We start from the raw sequence: 18931 nt of genomic DNA, 5'->3' as shown, positions 1-18931 counted from the left end.
GCAGAGGCAGGTGGATCTGTGTTGAGTTCAAGGCCAGCCTGGTCTACAGAGAGAGTTCCAGGACAGCCTGGGCTACACAGAGAAACCCTGTCTCAAACAACAACAGGAAAGTGGAATGTGGTGGTGCATGCTTGTACTCCCAGCACTGAGAAGGCAGAGACAAGTAGATCTCTAGGGCTTTGTGGCAAGCCAACCTGGCCTCTCCTGTCTCAAGAAACAAGGGGGAGAGCTGGGCCTGGTGGTGCACATGACGCTCACCTTTAATCCTAGCACTTGGGAGGTAGAGGCAGGCAGCTCTGAGTTTGAGGCCAGCCTGGTCTACATGAGTTCCAGCCAGCCAAGCCTCCATAGTGAGTGAGATGCTCTAATGAGTGAGATTCTCTTAAAATAAACAAAAGAACCCAACGTGGTTGGCTCCCAAGGAATGACACCTGAGGTTGACCTCCGACCTCCACAAGCACATGCTTGCACTCTCTCTCTCTCTCTCTCTCTCTCTCTCTCTCTCTCTCTCTCTCTCTCAAAGCAGTGACTAAGAAATAGAGGATAAACATCGAGCAGGTCTTTGAAGTGCTGTAGTGAGACGGGGAGGTGAGGGAAGGACACTCGTTCCAGGAGGGGACAGGTGTTGATGTGACTATACTGTGGGGGCCACTGGGAACAGAAGTCATGCTTCTGGAAGGAAGCAAAGGATGCAGAAGAAAGGGGCTCTCAGGGGTGAGATTCTGAGCCCCAAGAGGAGCGGATGAAACAGCAAGGTGAGAAGGGAGGGAGAAGGGGGAGAGTTGAGATGGTCAGAGGACCCTTGTTTTCCCGACTCGAGCAGAAGGGAAGCAGAAGGAGATGGGGGCTCAGTGGTGAAATATTATTGAGTTGTCTCTGTGGGGACGGGGAGACAGCTGACCACGGATGTGAAAGGACTGTTTAGTAGTGCTGAGAGTGGAATTTTTATAGGCACATATCTGCATGGTTCTGTGATTTCCCCAGCTGTGCCTGGCCTGTCCATATGTCTGAGACCAACAGAAGGCCAGTTGGACTATGAGGAAGACAGAGTAAAGAAGTTGAGTGTCATGGCCATGATGCACTGTGGGGTCCAGGCGAGTGTCCACGGCGGTGCGAGTCAGAGACCGCTGGAAGGGAGCGTGGTGGGCACAAGGCCACAAAAGGGCTGTGAGGTTGGGAGTCCTGTCACCTCCAAAGTCAGGTTGGTGACAAGCTCCTTTTGGGAGGAAGAAAACAATAGAGGCGCTGAGGTCTGGGCAGTGATGGCTTAGACATATGTCCAAGCCCTTGGCGGAAGTGGACAGTGGCAGTACGGAGGGATGCAGAGTGGCCCTTGACCTCCCACATCCCATAGGGTGAAGCAGTGGACCGCTAGATACTCCAAGGACCATGGGAGTAGGCGAGGAAAAGCCTGCCCTGGGGAGATGTGCAGGAAAACGGGGAATCCAGGACTAGCCAGTGTCCCAGAGAACACTGACAAGAGAAAGCAAGGGAAGTCTCCAGAACTGAGGGTAGAGAGACGTCCAGAGCTGTGGCTGGTCCTCCCGAGAAGGTGGTAGAGAGCTCATCCAGCGTCACTGCCCCCCATCGACTCAGAGCATCCCTCCTGGGACTCTCTGCACCTCCAGTCTTGCTGTTTACCTCCTGCATGATCTACTCTCCATGCGGCTCCACGCACATGTTTTCCTCAGTCTCATCCATCCCTCCATCTCTCCTCACACATTGTCCCCTCCCCGGACCCTTCCCCTGCCCTGCCCCACCCCAGCCGGCCTGAGTGAGCAGGAACCCTTGCACCTTCATTTCTCAGGTCACTGCTTGGCTAATGGGCTATTAATTTGCTCAATCGTCCCCTGTGAGGCAAACTCAATTTCTGCCAGCCAGTCTTCCCTCCCTGTCGACAGCGTGATTGATTGGAGGAACAGCTGTCACCGCCCGGCTGCCTGCTCCCTGCGTCCTTCCCTCCCAGTCCCACCACCCCTCCTCCTTGGGGCCGCCGCCCTGCGCCCACAGAAGCAGTGCACCCCTGCCACCTGCCTAAGGATCTGTCGCCAGCAATGAAAAATGACAGAAATATTTAAGGACAAATAAGGTTTCCCAACGCAATTGAAAATGATTACAGGCAGCTACAGATGGGGCCAATCTGATGCGCAGCAGCAAATCAAATCGAATTTCCTTATCGGCGTATTATTTTAGGCGTTATCTGGCACGTTGATGCAGTTATCAATTCAATTTCAGCCGCCGGGCTGCTGTTTACCGACTCGCCTTTGCTAGGAAAAGGTAAACATGCTCAGCCCAGCAAATTAATTTCTAGCTGAAGCCAGAGGCAGCAAAGGATGCTACCTAGGACCTGCGGCCTCCACCTTGGCCCTGGGCTCTCCCAGGCCAGGCTAGAGTTTGCCTGGAAACAGAAGCCCCACTAGCTGCCCGCCCCTGCCCTAAGCTGAATGCTGAGCTCCTAGAAGGCTGAGGTGACCATTGTTGGCGCCTCCGCTGCTGCCAGGGAGAGGTGAAGGTCTCCCATTAATTCCCAGCTAAAAATGACAAATTCATCTTGGACGACAATTAAATGAAGTCAGTAATTGATGCTAATTGATCTCCAGATGCGAGGGCTCCCCTTAGCCTTAGCAGCACGTGGCTGCCTTGCTCCCTCCCCCACCCCCCACTCTCCACCCTGGCCTTCTTTTCCTCTACCTCCCTCCCCTGAGCTGAGTCCTAGCTTTCTCCCTGGAGCTCTGCCTCTTTTGACTTGCACAGGTCTGTGAGAAGCAGCCAGCCTGGGCTGGGCCAACAGGCAGTGGCTGACGCTAAGCATCTGGCGCACGGTGGGTCCAGACCCACAAGCACTTGCCATCATTGCCCGGCACTCCGCCCATCTGCCTAGAATGCAGGTAACACTGCCTCCTTCAACCATGCAGGATTTATAGCCCACAGCTGTGGAGGCTCCCATTTTATTTTTATAAGCCCATAGCCAGAGCCAGCAGTGGGTAAAGCATACTTGAAGTTTTGTTTCTTGAAACAGCACAGTCTTAGCATTTGAGCTATATGACCAGGAAGGCACTGATCCATGTGCTGGCAAGAATGGTCAGGGATACTCAGGCTGCACTTGATTATGTACTTGGGGTGTGTCTGTCTGTCTGTCTGTCTGTGTGCATGCATGCATGCATCTGTGTGTGTGCGCCTGTGCCCTCCCTTGTGGACATCTGAGATGGTATGTGTGCATTGTTCATAGATGGATGGTTTTCTGAATCCTGCCTTTTCCTGCAGTTTGTAGAGCCTAATCCTAAGGACCACTTGGGAGGCTCCACTTGCCCCAAACACTGATGGTGCATCTGAAACAGGAACTATGTGCAAGTTATTAGCTAAAGGAGCAGGGGAAGTGAAATGTAGTTCTCCAGAAGGAGAGGGGCTATGGCTGTGATCTGAAGAGCCCTGTCAGGACTGTGAATTAGCTGTGGTCCCTGAATCACCACCAGCCCCCAACAGATTAGCTGATAGTTGATGCATTTGGCTCCAGCAAAGGCTCATGGAACCAGGGCTTCAGGTTCCATGACCAGGACTTGGTGAGTTTAATTGTGCCTTGGCTCTGAGCCTTTAGCTCCAACTTGAGCCTAAATCTGAGCCTAAACCTTTCCACGGGCCACCCTCCATCTGGCAACCCTACAGATGTTTGGCCACCCAGGAGTCTAGCCTGGCTCAGTGTACACATGTGCCTGCATCCTGCATGCGCGCGCGTGCACGCGCGCGCGCGCACACACACACACACACACACACACACACACACACACACACGCTGAATCGCTAGAGGCAGTTACTAGCATCAGGGCATCAGCCAGGCTCCTGTGCCTGGAAAACCATATAGATGCCAACCCAAGCTTCTATCGTTGGAAACGAGGGAGGAGGAAGATAGCAAGGGTGTGTGAGCTTGAACTGTCATTCTTGGGTTTTGAACCCAGGGAAATATGCCACCTATGTGGACCCTGATGCTATGCAGAGGGGTGTGTGCAAGCCTTGTGGGAAGAGGAGGACTAAATAAGGAAGAGCATGAATGAACACATGACGCAACTAGACTAGAGTCAGAGAAAGCCCTTGCTTGTCCCCAGGGTGATGTCTGCATCTTTGGGGGTTTGGCAAGGTCGGAAGTCCTTTATTTGTTAATTCAGGAATATGTATTGATTTCTACTCTCACTATTACTTTTACTTGGTGCCCTGCCTTCTGTTAGATGCCGAGTCTGTAGCTGTGGACATGTTAATTTTCCCCCCTCATGAAAGTCACATTCTGAAGATGGTAACAGGTAACAGGCCAGAGCACAAGTGCTGTGAAAGCAGCAACCCAAGAGGCTCCGGGAACACAGAGGAGGTACCCGATGTGGTCTGGGCGAGTCAGGGAAGCCTCCTTGAGAGAAAAACTTCCAGGCTGAGTCCTAAGGGATGAAAGAGAGCAGGCTTGTGGAAACAGCCCTTGCTCCATCTTTGTGGTTGTTTGGCAAGCCCGAAGCAGAGACAAATAGGCTTATTTGGTTCCAAGTGACACGGGGACATCTGAAAATGTCACCTCTGTCCTTTGAGTGCCAGCTGCTACCCTGGGGTCTGGGTAAGTGGGTGCACAGCTGTTTTCAGGGCACCCTTGGGCACCTGCAGATAAGTACGGGCCACAGCTAAATACACATCTCTCATTGCCTGCCCTACCCCCACCTCTTCGACCAGGGATGCCTATTAATCCTGACAAATGATGACTTACGAACATGTAATGCAAACTGATTCATCATACATTCAAATCCACCGCCCCGCCCCAGCGGGAGGCCCCAGCCAGACAAGTGTATTACACGGATAATGTATTTGACGTATTAATAAAACCAGCCGCATTGCTCTGGCGCGGGGACTGGGGAATGCCAATATACGATGACAGATCACATATTGATGAAATCCAGATGTTTGGAGTCATAGTCTTGGGGCCTTGTTCATATTGACTGAAGGTAAAAAATGCCGTCTGTCAGCACGTTAACTCTTCATGTCCCATGCTCAGCTGAGGCACCGGTCCAGAGGGTTTCTAGAGAGAAAAGAAGGAAGAAGGGGTGAGTGGGAGGAGCGGCGAGGCATGATGAGATGGCTTGGGTCCGTGATGGATGGATGGATGGATGGATGGATGGATGAAGAGAAAGGGAGAGAGCATGCTCTGTGTAGCGTGGGTGGCTGCTGTCTTGACCTCTTGGCACAGTTCGCGGCGTGGAGGGGATCCCTCGCTCTGTGGAACTTCTCTTCACTCTTCCTTGGTCTTGCTCTTTCTCTTTACCATTCCTGCTAGGGCTTTGATGACTGAAATGTCCCTCACCTGTTACAGTCAACGGAGGCTCTCTTCCAGATCCCTCTTACTGTGCGCACTCTCCCAGCCCATCTCGCTGTGCTTCGTCCTGTCACGTGCTTGGTGTTTCTGGGTTGCTCACCCTAGGCAGGACCGTGCTCTAGGCACCAAGCCCACAGTGCTGAGCTTCGGTTCTTAGCTGTGAGTCAGCGTCTCCTAGACCTATCTTTCAGCCTTTCCCACAGTTCCTCCAAGTAAATAGACCCAAACTGAACTCATTGCCCTCCTACAAAGCCTGGCATATAAGCCAGTGAGCAGGTGTAGGAGTGCGGATGGACAGGAGAAATCCCACAAGGGCCTGAAGGGTCAAGGTCAGCCACCTGCCGGAGGGCTGCTGATCTCAGTCAGTCCTGGTGGGAAGACAGGTGCTGGTATAGGATAGATGTAGACACAAACAACAGGCCTGAGCCAGTGTCTTGCTAGAAAAAGAGTGGCTGGCCGGGCAGGCGGTGGTGGCGCACGCCTTTAATCCTAGCACTCGGGAGGCAAAGGCAGACGGATCACTGTGAGTTCGAGGCCAGCCTGGTCTACAAAGGGAGTCCAGGATAGCCAAGACTACACAGAGAAACCATCTCAAAACAGCAAAAGGAAAAAGAAAAATGAAAGAAAGAAAGAAAGAAAGAAAGAAAGAAAGAAAGAAAGAAAGAGAATGGCTGACTCCTCACTTGTACGCAGCTCTGCTTTCACTACGGCCTCACAACAGCCCTAGGAGTTACAGACCATCCCCCATCTCACACAAGGGGTGGCTAAGCTCACAACGACCAAGAGACTGGCCCTTAGCACAGCTGGGAAGCAGCAACTCTGTAGGAGTTTGCTTGTTGTTCTGTCCTGTGTCTCTGTCACAAGGCAATGGAAGAGTACTGGGCAGGGGTGACATGGGGAGAGGAAGGCAGGACACACGCATGGTTGAGAGCATAGTCTCCAAGGCCCAGGCCCAGGCAGGCTACAGGTGTGCCTCAGTTGGTGGAATGCTTGCCAGGCTTACCCAAAGCCCTAGGTCTGCTTCCCCCAGCTCGATGCATTGAGTTTGGTGGTGTTTGCCTGTGATCCCAGCTCTCGGGAGATGGAGGTGGGAGGATCAGAAGTTCAAGGTCATCCTCCACATGCAATACGTTTGAAGCTAGCCTGGCCTGCCTATAAGAGATCCTGCTTCTTTGTCTCCTGTCATTGGAATTACCCTCACCTTCATTTAATGTTCTCTGTCTTAGGTTGGTAGGCTACTTTTTTTTTCTTTTTTTTCTTTTTTCTTTCTTTCTTTCTTTCTTTTTTTTTTTTTTTTTTTTTTTTTTTTTAAGACAGACTCTCTCAGGCTGGCCATGCCAATCTTCCTGCCTCAGCTTCATGTTACAGGTCCCACCAACCGCTCCCTAGCCAGCCAAGCCTTTCATGGCCTGCAGAGCAGAGACAGGAATTGGTGCTTGGGGACAAAGGGAGAACGGGAACCCTTCGGCTACAGAACTTTGAAAAAGCAGACAGGCCAGCCAGAGGGGCAACTAGGTCCCATGAGCCCCTTTCACGTGCTCCCAGTGGAAGATGGAGATGCAGCAGCTGTTCCCAATGGTGGGGAGTTCCCAACAGGGCGGGGGGCAGCAGAGTGTTGATATAACCCCCACCTTACTGCCCACCTTCTCCCTTAACTGGGTACTTGAAAAGGCTGGGGGGGATGGGTGGGGCGGAAGTGTTGCCCTAGTTTAATCTTTTCACTTGCCCACATGAACACCCTTTTTAGAGGCTTCCACTGAAGGCCCTCCACTGTCTGGGAGTAAAGTTAGCCCAGCCTCTTAGCGAGGGAACTAGCCCCTCTGGCGGTCACACAACCTGACTGACTCAGGTCCTGCCGAGTTGCCCTGTGTTAGGCTGAGGTCAGGGGGCCCAGTTCCCTCCCTGCCGTCTTGCTTGGAGGATACCTATGGCAAGCAGAGATGTGGAGGTGGCAGCCCCTACTGTGGCAGGGGTGTTGCGGAGGGAGGCAGTAATGAATGTGGACGGGAGGCGGAATGAGCGATCCATCTTTGCATGGGAGGAGAGGGGGCAGCGGCCGTTCCCCCCCACACACACTCACACACTCAATCAGGCGCTGTCAGACCTCCGGCCGCCTGGCATTTTGGTGAAGAATCTCTCAGCTAAAAATTGTTGTCAGTCCCATTTCCTCGTTATCAGTGCAAGGGCTGAGGCAGCGCCCGGGGATTAGCAGAAGCGGGGAGCGCTCGGAGCCCCGCCATCCACTGCCGATAACACTGGGCCTCCCACCTCACCTCCCACATTCATCATCTTTAGCACTGACAGTTCAGCCCAGTCCCTGTCCCCATCCCCTCGTAGCCACCCACCGAGGCTCCCCACTGTGCTCGCCAAGCTCTTGATCTCCCAGGAAGCCAGGCCTCCTGGAGTGCTGGGGTTTAAACAAGGCTAGAAACTTAGACATCACCTGTGGCAAAAGGCCTTGCCTGGCTGTTGGGAGGATCTGTCAAGGGCTGGGTTGAGGGCTACTCAAGGAGCCAGTGTCCTTTGAAGGGCTGCCTCTGGTGGCTCCAGCCACCTACCTGAGATACTGCTCACACTGTTAAGAGAAGGGAACCTGTGTCACACGAACAAGCCTCGAAGGCCTATCCAGGGGCCTCCTTGTGGACTGCCAGATCCTAGGAACCATGCAAAGAAAGAGCCGCGGGGCGGGGGAGGGTGGGGGGGTGACTCCATCTGAGCCTAGGACAGGTCTGGGGATGAAGGCTTCATTCCCACCCCAGCCAGACCATGGGCCCCTCCTCTTGGCCATCCCCAGTGGTTTTATGGCCCATTTTATGGCCGCTGTAATGGCCCAGGTCAAAAGCTTCAGGGAGCTGTATTCTGGGAATTATGCAAAGGAGGAGCAGGCCCAGGGCCAGAGTATGGATTTTGTCATTAAACCTGGGCAGGCCATGTCGTTAGTGCAGTAAAATCCACGTCATGACCACAGGTCTCAATATAAAATTATAGGGAACACAGCGGGGGAGGGGAAGCGAGGGAGGGGGGAGGTGCATGACCGCACTGACACCTGCCACTCTAACATCTGAGAAGAGGTGAGATAGAGGGCATAGGCTGATGTTGACCCCCACCCCCAGCTCATTCCTGCAGGGCTCTCCCCAAAGCTGGGAGCCAAAAAAGGGGGAGGGCCCAATGCCCTCAGTAAGGAAACTGAGGTCCAGGTTGAGAAAAGCACAAGTCACCAAGGCAAGAGAATGCAAGCAAGTGTGTGAAAACACTGACCTCTGACCCCAGACACAGAGCAGGATCTAGACTGTAGAAAACCGAAAGAACTGAACTTGGTATCCCAGCCACAAAAGGGCCGAGCCCCGCCTCCGCCCCCCAATGTCTTGGATTCCTCTGTATCCTATTTTCTCGTCTTGGATCCCTCTGTATCCTATTTTCTCGTCATGTCCCCCTTTATACTCCAGATCCTAGTCAGTGACCTGTTTAGCTACCTTGTCTCCCTCACTCATCCTTTGTGCCTCCCATTGGGCACCCATCCTTTCCCTGTGGGTCCTCCACCCTTCTCACAGTGCCCCTCATAGCCCCTGCCTCCCTCTTGGGTCTCACCCACACCACCTGGCTTTCTCTCCTGGCTTTACCACAAATTTGTGACCTCTTAGAAATCAAGACTGTGTTTTACTTATCTCTGAGTTCCAGTTTTCCCTAGAACAAGAATGGAATAGAATAATTCATTTATAAATGTTTGTTGAATAAATAAATAAAGCCTTGAGACCAAAAGCCAAGCTCAAAGCCCCTATCCAATTCTGAGCCTCCATTTTCCCATCTGTTGAAGATGGTAGCCTGGGGGATTCCTTGGGCCCCACTCACCTCTGAGGTGGCCAGAGAGGCAGAACTAAGAGCAAAGCCCTCCTATGCCAGGGCCATAGCTGCTTCTTTTACTCAGCACTGCCTTCCAGCTGTCACCTAAGCACTCAGGACACAGCTACCAAGGCAGGTGACACACAGTGGGACCACACACAGTAGGACCATACCCATTCTTTAAAGACCTAGACACACAGGCCAGAGCCCCTCCTACACAATTGTGGCATACTCTGATATCCAGTTCTGTGAAGGTTAGGGTGTTTTGAGTGCAAGGCCTCTCTTTTCCCACTCCCCAGAACACACACACACACACACACAAACACACACACTGAATTGCTCTGTCCTTAGAGTCTGCAGATGACTCAATCCAGGCATCCAGGGGCCTAGTCCTCCTCAGTCTGTGTCAGAGGGAGGCAGCCTCTCGTGCCCAGGCTGGCCTGGGCATTTCCTCCGGCATAGGGTTGCTAGATTTAGCAAATAAAAATATCAGACATACAGGTAAATTTGCTTTTAGAAAAATCAGTGATCTCTAAGTATCAAAATATCCCTTGCAGTATATATGATATAATTATGGTTTTTTTTTTTTTTTTTCAAGAACTGGTTGTGTATCTATTTCAGTGGGCATTCTACATTTAATCTGGCAACCCTATTCACCTATCTACCTTGGTCATCACTGACATACGTGGTCTTTATCTGTCTAAAAGCTGATTGTGTGTGACCTTCTTCAGGCAACAGAGACAAGCAAGGAAGAACATACAGACTTCAGCTAAGGAAGTCTTTGCTGCAGGGGCTGGGACGTGGTTTCCTAGAAGAGCATCTGCCTGGTGCGGGCAAAGCCCTGGTTCTGTCTCTAGAACTAAACACACAGAATGTCTTCCTACAGTCATGGCCTACCAGGCAGAGCTAGGAAGGTTTCTGAGTGGATAGAGTTTCTCAGAACCACACCTGTAAGCAGCCTGGGGAGCGCTGGGCATGAGAAAAGAAGGGACTCAGTCAGAAGGAGAAAGAGCAAGGCTACCTAGAGGATCCTTCCTAGAATGGTTTGTTCTGGTCATTATTGGTGCCAGACTGGAAATAGAGTTGTAGCTCCCAGCCAGCCCTCTGTGAGCACATGTACTGGAGACATGTTGGTTGGTTGGTGGTTTTGTGGGGGTTTGGTTGTTGTTGTTGTTTTGCTTTTTTGTTAGTTTGAGATAGGGGTCCACTCTGTAGCCCTGGCTAGCCTGAACTCACTAAGGTTGGCCTTAGCATCACAGAAGCCCTCCTGCCTTGACCTCGTTAGTTCTGGGATTCCACATGTGGCCCATCACACCCAGCTTGAAGGACATTCTGGAAAGAGAAAACTCAGAACCAGATCGACAAGACACCTGTGAGGTTACCTAACAGAAGTAGTGAGACCTACTGGGCCTAAAGAGATCCCAGGGAACTGGAGAGACTGGAGAGCTCAGCAAGGAAAAGTTCAATTCCCAGCAACCACATGGAAGCACACAACCATCTGTAATTCCAGTTCCAAGGGATCTGTTGCCCTCTTCTGGCCTCTGAGGGAACTGCACACACAGTGCAGGCATACATTGAGGTTGAGACTGATACAAATAAAATTAAAATATCAGAAAAGTTTTTTGTTTTGTTTTGTTTTGTTTTGTTTTGTTTTTAAGTAGTGAGACCTTAATGGGGAGAATGGGAATTTCAAAAGTATAGAAGAAGGGCCGGGGGCTGGAGAGATGGCTCAGTGGTTAAGAGTGCCGCCTGCTCTTCCAAAGGTCCTGAGTTCAATTCCCAGAAACGACATGGTGGCTCACAACCATCTATAATGTGATCTGATGCCCTCTTCTGGCGTTCAGGTGTACATGCAGACAGAGCACTGTATACATAATAAAAAAATAAATCTTTTAAAAAGGAAGGGCCAGAGAGGTGGCTCAGCAGGTAAAAACTTCTTGCTGTACAAGCCTGGTAGCCTGAATTCAGTCCCTGGAACCCATGTACTAAGCCAAATGCAGTAGCTCACATCTGTCACACCAGCATTCCTACAGCAAATAGGAGGGACAGACAGACAAGAGAATTCCCCAGAATCTCAGGGAACAAGCAGCCTGGAATGTGCAGCACAGCAGCAGAAACAAGAAGAGAGAGACTTGGGACTGGAGAGATGGCTCAGACGATAAGAACACTTGTTGATTTTGCAAAGGATACAGGTTCAATTCCTAGCATCCACACAGCCGCTTACAAACCATCTCTAACTACAGTTCCAGGGGACCCAAAGCTCTTCCTGCCTTTGTGGGCACTAGGCATGCTTGTGGTGCACATATGTGGTGTGTGTGTGTATGTGTGTGTGTGTGTGTGTAAACATACATATAAACTTTTTTTTTTTTTTTTTTTTTTTTTTGGTTTTTTTCGAGACAGGGTTTCTCTATGTAGCCCTGGCTGTGCTGGACTCATTTTGTAGACCAGGCTGGCCTCGAACTCACAGAGCTCCACCTGCCTCTGCCTCCCGAGTGCTGGGATTAAAGAAAGAAAGAAAAGAAAGACTATGCCTCAAAAAGTGGGATTCCTAAAGCTGTCTTCCAGCCTCCACATGTGCATTCTAGTACACGCATGACCACACTCACACACGAACACACATGTACACATATAAATGCTTCTTATTATTTTAATTTTATTTTATTTTTGAGACAGCTGAAGGCCTGGGACACTGGATTTCCTTCTAGAGAGCAGCTCTGCTCACGGTGTCTGTTCTCCCTCCCTGGCCAGGTAAGAAGAAAGCAGTAGCGTTGTTTGACAGCCAGGCCCCGATCTGCCCCATCTGCCAAGTCCTGTTGAGGCCCAGCGAGCTGCAGGAACATATGGAGCAGGAACTGGAGCAGCTGGCCCAACTGCCTGCCAGGTAAGCCACGTCTAGGAGGTCTGCCTGGGGGTGGGGTGGAGGTGGGGGGGGGGTGGGGGGGGGGGGCGGCAGGGGTTCCCCTGGAAGGGCTAGCTGCTAGGTCTCTGGGGAAGAAGCCAGAGCCCCATGTTGCCTTTGTGTGTTTTCAGTGCTGTTTCTCACTTTATTTTGGAGGGATTTGGGGGCATGGAGGAAAGTGAATTATCAGACTCCAACCTCAGAATAAGGGAAGGAGCTGGACAGGAGAGAGCCAGTAGCCACCACTGCCACAAGCCCAGAACCACCGTGTGGGTCCTTGGGGCGGGGATAAAAGCAGGTACAGGGCCTGGCAGCTCTATCAGAAGTCCAGCCCAGCCCGTTATTCAGGGGGGAAGCAGCACCTTCTCCATAAACCGCAAGGACTGAGAGGTAGCAGTCTTGGGAATGCGCGTGTGTGTCCTCACCCCAGCCCTCCTCCTCTGTCTGTCTCTGCCTGAGGACCAGACTGAACCCTCTCCAGATCCCTGGGGAGGAGCCAGAACATCCAGGGGGCAGATGAGAAGTAACCAATCACCTCCCAGCTGAAGAGTATGAAGCAAGTGTTCTCTCTTGTTTCACACAGTCTCTGAGGTCAGGAATTCCGTCAGGGCACACAGGGGTCAGCTGTGCCTGCTCCAGATGTTGGGTGCTCAGCTGGGACCATCTAGAGGTTCCTCACTCACGCGTCTGGTGATGGACGCTGGCTGTCAGCTAGACCTGCAGATGGGGTCTAAAACATTTGCATGTGGTTTCTCTACGGTGGCCTAAGTGGGCCTCCTCTTTGCTTGGTAGCTTCGGGGTACTTTGACTCCTTATGTGGCAGCTTGGGTCCCCAACACTGAGGTGGGAGAGTACAGCTAAAGATCAAACTCAGAGCCTTTCTCTATCTACCACGGAGCTCTACCCCAGCCCGATCACCTTTTCATACTGAGCCTTAGAAGTCATTTGCTGTCACTTCAAGTGCTCTGTTGATCAAGGCATTGTGAATCCACTCAGATCCACGGCGGGACGACATGCATCCCTTTTGGTGGGAGTGACAAGACCGTATTCTAGAAGAGTACATGGGGGGAGGGTGGGCTGGTGAGATGGCTCAGCAGTTAAGAGCACTGTCTGCTTTTCCAAAGGACCCAGGTTCAATTCCCAGCGCCCACACGGCAGCTCACAACTGTCTGTAAGTCCAGTTCCAAGGATTCTGACTCCTTCAGACCAATGCACATAGAATAAAATTAAATAAATTAGACAGGTGTGGTGGCACACGCCTTTAATCCCAGCACTTGGGAGACAGAGGCAGGCGGATTGTTGTGAATTTGAGGCCAGCCTGGTCTACAAAATAAGTCCAGGACAGCCAAAGCTACACAGAGAAACCCTGTCTCGAAAAACCAATATTTAATTAATTAATTTACAAGAGCACATGGGATAGAAACAGAGCTTCAACCATCCTTAGGAACCACAATGTGCCCTGCAGAGAACAGCCTTCCCATTCCTTCCCCATTGCCCATTTCAAGCCATTAGACCTGACTAGTGCAAGGCGCAGGGGTCCCACAATGTCTTCTGCCCTGGAGAACTCAGAGAAAGGACTGAAACACCAGCCCTGAGGGCTAGAGGCTGCAATGTGTGAGGAACCTGAGTTGTGGGAGGCACCAAACCCAACAGAGAGCAAGGAAGGCTTCCTGAGGGAGGGATTTTGAAGGAAGTACTAGTCATCTATTGGCCGTTACAAAGTACCCCAAAACTGAATGGCTTGAGACATTTGTTAGGGCCAGTGAGCCGGCTCAGCAGGTAAAGGCTTTTGCCACGCAAGCTGTAGCATTTGAGTTTCACCCCCAGGAGATAACTCCACAAAGCTGCCCTCTGACCTACACACACACACACACACACACACACACACACACACACACACACACACACACACACTGAAAAAAGTGTCTCTGGGGCTGGAGAAATGGCTCAGATGCTACGAGCACTGTCTGTGTTTCCAAAGGTCCCGAGTTCAACTCCCAGCAACCACATGGTGGCTACAACCACCTATAATGAGATCTGATGCCCTCTTCTAGCATGCGGGTACATATGCAGGCAGAGCACTGTATACATAATAATAAATAAATAGATCTTTTTTTTTTTTTAATGTCTCTGTTCCTATGGATCACCAGTTCTAGACCCACACAGCTTTGTGACCTTGGGTAGCTGTGGCCACTAGCTCTGGTTCTCTTCTGAGGCTAGAGAGAACATGTCACCCAAGGCTACAGTCCTCTGATGTCTGACTGGACTGCAGGATGCTTCCAGGCCAGCTCACTTCCATGCACTGTCAGCAGGAAAGCTCAGTTCCTCACAAGGGAAGCCCGGGGGCCTTCCCGGGAAGTCTACACACCAATGCTTCCACTCCCCAGGTCGCTGTGGGTGTGGTAGTGCACACCTGTAATTCCAGACACTGAAGTACCTAGGATTTGAGGCCAGCCTGAGCTACATAGCGAGCTGCGTAGTGAGGCCCTCTCTCTAGACAGGGAGAAAGGAAGGCAGAGAGGGAAAGAGGCCTGAAGAGGGACTACGGAGGAAGGAAGAAAGCTAGTGAATCACCAAGCACAGCCCATAATCCTGTTTTTGCTTGTGAGCCTAACCTTTACTGGCTGACCCGTCTCTCCAGCCCAGCCCAGCCCAGCCCAGCCCAGCCCATGGCTGACCCGTCTCTCCAGCCCAGCCCAGCCCAGCCCATACAAGGGAGGAGAATTATACTCTAAAAACTCTCATTCTTTTTGTTTTCATTTGTTTGTTGTTGTTGTTTGGTTTGGTTTTTTGTTTGGTTAGTTTTTTTGTTTTTTTGAGACAGCGTTTCTCTGTGTAGCCTTGGCTGTCCTGGTCTCATTTTGTAGCCCAGGCTGGCCTCGAACTCACAGAGAACTGCCTGCCTCTGCCTCCTCCCTGATTACAGGCCTGCACCACCACGCCCGGCTAAAGCTCTCATTCTTAAAGACAAGACTATCAAAAAGAATCTGTGGGCGCGCTTTAAAAGTCCCACAGAAGCTATACAGTGGTAATAATATCGAACTTCTTGGAACATTCACTATCTGACAAGCGCTTTATTTATCCTGCACTCTGAGGTAGGTGATACAGTCCGTTGCTCAACAGCGGGTATATATTCTGAGATAGTCTTTTGTCGTGTGAGCGTCAGAGAGTGTATGTATACAAGCCACACTGTCACTAGGCAATGTCACCTCATGGGACCACTTTCAGATGTGTTGTCAGCCTTTTGCTAAGTGTGGTGTGTGACTATAGATTTAACTCCCATTTTCCAGATAAGGAAGCGGAGGTGCAGACATGTTGAGTGACTTCTCCAAGGTAGCCCACTTGGCAGTAAAGATAGCATTTGTTCTCAAGGAGCCTTGACACAAGTGCCCCGCCTCCCCTCCCCCATCGCTCACACACCTGGGATTGACCTGTCAGGGGCAGAAAGTGAAAGAAATATTCCTGCATGCTGTCCCAAGATTTCTGGGTAATTTGCTTCCAATGAAGGGGTCCTCGCCCAGGAATAGAAAACTCGGGGACCTGCAGAGCCCTTTTGGGCAGTGCGCCTCCGTGGCTCTGGAAAACCGCTCTTTTTTGCCTCCTCGGCGAGGACCCTCACCCTCACCGCCACCAAGCCCTCACGATCCAGGGCATCTCCCACTCCTTTCTTGCTCTACCCCTGCTCGTGACCCTGCATAAATTCCTCATCATCCATGTTTCTCAGAGCACCCACACCTCGCGGCTGTCGGCTCACGTCCGGGCCTATCCCTGCACCCCCTAAGACCCACGCTGCCCTTAGCACGTGCGCGCCCTGCGCCCCTGGCACGCCCTCCTCCCCACCGAGTGTCTGACAGCCGGACAGCGGGATCTGCACAGCAAGTGAAATTCCCGTCGGATCGATAAAACCGAAGCGCTGGCGGCGACGGGTCGATGGTTTTATCTGTCTCGGCCCCGCCGCGCCCGGCGCGCTGACAGTCGGACCGCCCGGCAAAGGCGTTCAAGGGCAGCCGCACCCGCGCCCCCTCCCCACGCGCGCCCCTCCCCGCGGCCGCTGAGCCCACCGGACTGCGGGCTGGACCAGCCCCGCCACCGCCCTTGTGATTTATCTGGATTTTTAATTGGAAAAAATTTGCGAATTAATTGATTTCAGGAACTTGCCAATTAACATTGTAATTGGGTGCGTGATAAATTCCCAAGGAGGTGTCAGCTCCCTCCGGGCTGACGGGCAGCGAGGGCGGAGGGTCCCCAGCCTGGCTGCCCTTGCCCCGCCCCATGCTGGCTCGGGGACGAGGGGCAAAGGAGGATGGGGAAAGACAGAAACACCTGAACTCCTGAGATCCACCCCACCCATCTTCCTTCTCCCCACCACCAATATCATGAACAGATGAACCGGTTCACGGATGAGGAAACTGAGTCCCACAGGAGGTGGGAGCCCAAATGTGGACCTCCCCCATTCATGACCTGTGACTAAGTCCTCCCTCTGTGTCCAGCCCTCTGGCTTCTTCTCTGCCTTACTCCTGTCTCCTCTTGGCTCCTCTCCCTTTGTTTTCTGTAGTGACCCCTCTCTCCTCTCAAACTGCCTCCCCCCTTCATCATCCTACCTGCCTTTGCCTCTTTTGCCCTCTCTGTCCCTCCTCACCCTAGCCCACTCTCTGAGCCTTTGGGTGCTGCTGCCAGGCTAAGCCTCCCAGGTGGTTCTACTTCTGGAACTTTCCAGGTGGGAAAAAAAATCTGCCTTCCGCCTCCAACTGCCCAACAACCTAGGGCAGGTCCTATGTATGCCATGTCTACGCACCTCGAGACTCACAAAAGAAGCAGGGACCTTCCAGCTCCTAAGCAAAGGAGGCTGGTTTTCACAAACACAGGCTTGACACACATGTATGCATGCACACACACCCCATCCACACACAGCTCAGTCTGCATACACAGGCCCTGAAATCAGACAAGATGAGCATTCCTGGGTACCCATGAGCAACCAAGTCCCTACAAGAAGAGCAGTCAAGGTTCCCTCCGGCTCAACACCACGCTTTTCCAAGAGACACCCACACCCCTCCGTTACCTCACCTGATCCTGGTTTTCCCCAGCTAGAACCTTAACAAAGTCTCCCTTAGACCCAAGGACTTGGCTACTTAGAACAAAGAGAGGCACCCTGGGTCAAACACAGAGGCAGAAGGGCCTCCCACTCAGGAGGATAGCCCGTCTATCTACTAGTGAGACATTACTCTCCAGTATGCAGAGTGGGCTGGGGGCAGGAATGGGGGCAAACCAAGGATCCAGGGGACCTTTGATGAGGCTGCCCTGGGACAGTGGATGAGAGCAGGGGATGCAGAAGAGGGGCTTAAGAGGACCGAGGAAGGAGGAGAAGCCAAGGGACTTCCCTAGGTTACTTCCTAGGAGAAAACATTCTGTTTTGGATGGTTGGAAGTGTGGTAGAGGTGATGGCCACAGTCAGAGAGGGGAAGCAACAGGTAGGGCTGTGGGTAAGCTGAGACCAAGATGCCTCTGGCATGGTGCTGGGTTAGGGGCCTAGATGTGTGTGTACAGAGAGACAGACAAGGCCATCAATGGAGGTTGAAGACTGCAGGGCAGGTGTAGGGACCGGCTCTGAGACGCCCCCCTCTATGGCTCCTAGAAAGGAGTTTCCACAGCCTTGGGCGTGGAACATTCACAGAGCTGAAAGTGGGGCTTATCCGGTGGGACCTGAGCTTGGAGATCTCCTCTATGAAAGCTGGCCCTCTGCGCTGGGAAACAGCTTTCTCTTGGAAGTGCTTTAAAAGGGCTGAAAAAAAAAAAATCTAAAGGGAGACTGGGTAGCTCTGAAGGAGAGGCGGGGTGTGGAGATGGCAGCGCCCCCAGCCCTACTTAAGCCTTATTTAAGGCCGGCCTCGGTGTTTGGTTGTGTAATGAACTAGATAAACAATTCCCCAAATAGATTAAAACGAAGTGTAACTTACAAAGGCGCTGGTGATGATGGTTTATTCCCGGGCAGTGCACCATTTCTTTATTTCCAAGGATAATTCAGTGTAAATCACCTTAATTAAAAGTGTCAGCCCAGCCCATGAATATTGTACTTAGGAACGCGTTTCCTGGGTCCCAGTTATAATTTAAAACCCATGGATCACTAGGCAGCAGTGACTTGAGCAAGGAAGGAAATTGTTGGGGGCGGGCTGTGGAAACTGGGAGGGGCCTGGAAGGCAGAGCTGATGGGCTGGGCGGGAGCCAGGCTGCTGACAGCTCAGGACTTAGACCTCTCTCCTCTAAGGCAAGCCACTCACCAGGCTTTCAGTCTCTCCGGGAAACCAAGAAAACTTGGTGTTAAAGGGGTTGACAGAAGGAGAAGGAGGAGGAGGAGGAGGAGGAGGAAGAGGAGGAGGAGGAGGGAGTATTGCTTAGAGGCAGGGCAGGAGGCTGAGCTGGCCCTGTGTAAGCAAAGGAGATGGGCTTGCCAGAGCACAGGCTGGACATCCTGACTCCATATGCCACCCATTCTGCTTACAAGCAAAGGAGATGAGCCCAAGACCAGCAAGACCCTGACCAAAGTTGCAGAGCCACCAAAAGAAATTTGGTGTTCTGCACTATGCCTAAGTCCTATGTAATTGTAGAGAGACAGTATTTAAAAAATAAAAATAGGCCGGGCGTGGTGGCGCATACCTTTAATCCCAGCACTCGGGAGGCAGAGGCAGGCGGATCGCTGTGAGTTCGAGGCCAACCTGGTCTACAAAGCGAGTCCAGGACATCCCAGGCTACACAGAGAAACCCTGTCTCAAAAAAATAAAAATAAAAATAAATAAAAATAACCCCGCCCCCAATTCCAAGCCCTCCGTGGACTGAGTGACCACAGAGGTGTCATT

The 18931-nt window shown here is 51.9% G+C and overlaps 1 protein-coding gene across 1 annotated transcript in view; it reads left to right on the top strand.

Moving 5' to 3' along the window:
* The window catches only part of Rnf220 (ring finger protein 220), a 224940-nt gene that overhangs the window by 174851 nt on the left and 31158 nt on the right, over window positions 1–18931 (top strand). Inside the window, exon 3 of the mRNA XM_051170930.1 lies at window positions 11930–12062. Coding sequence (XP_051026887.1) covers window positions 11930–12062 — 133 coding nt within the window. The remainder of the gene's footprint in view (window positions 1–11929; window positions 12063–18931) is intronic.

The sequence above is a fragment of the Acomys russatus genome, chromosome 29 (assembly GCF_903995435.1).
Source record: "Acomys russatus chromosome 29, mAcoRus1.1, whole genome shotgun sequence".
In the NCBI taxonomy this organism is placed as follows: domain Eukaryota; kingdom Metazoa; phylum Chordata; class Mammalia; order Rodentia; family Muridae; genus Acomys; species Acomys russatus.
The sequence above is the reverse complement of the archived record's forward strand: the minus strand, read 5'-3'. Positions and strand labels throughout refer to the sequence as shown.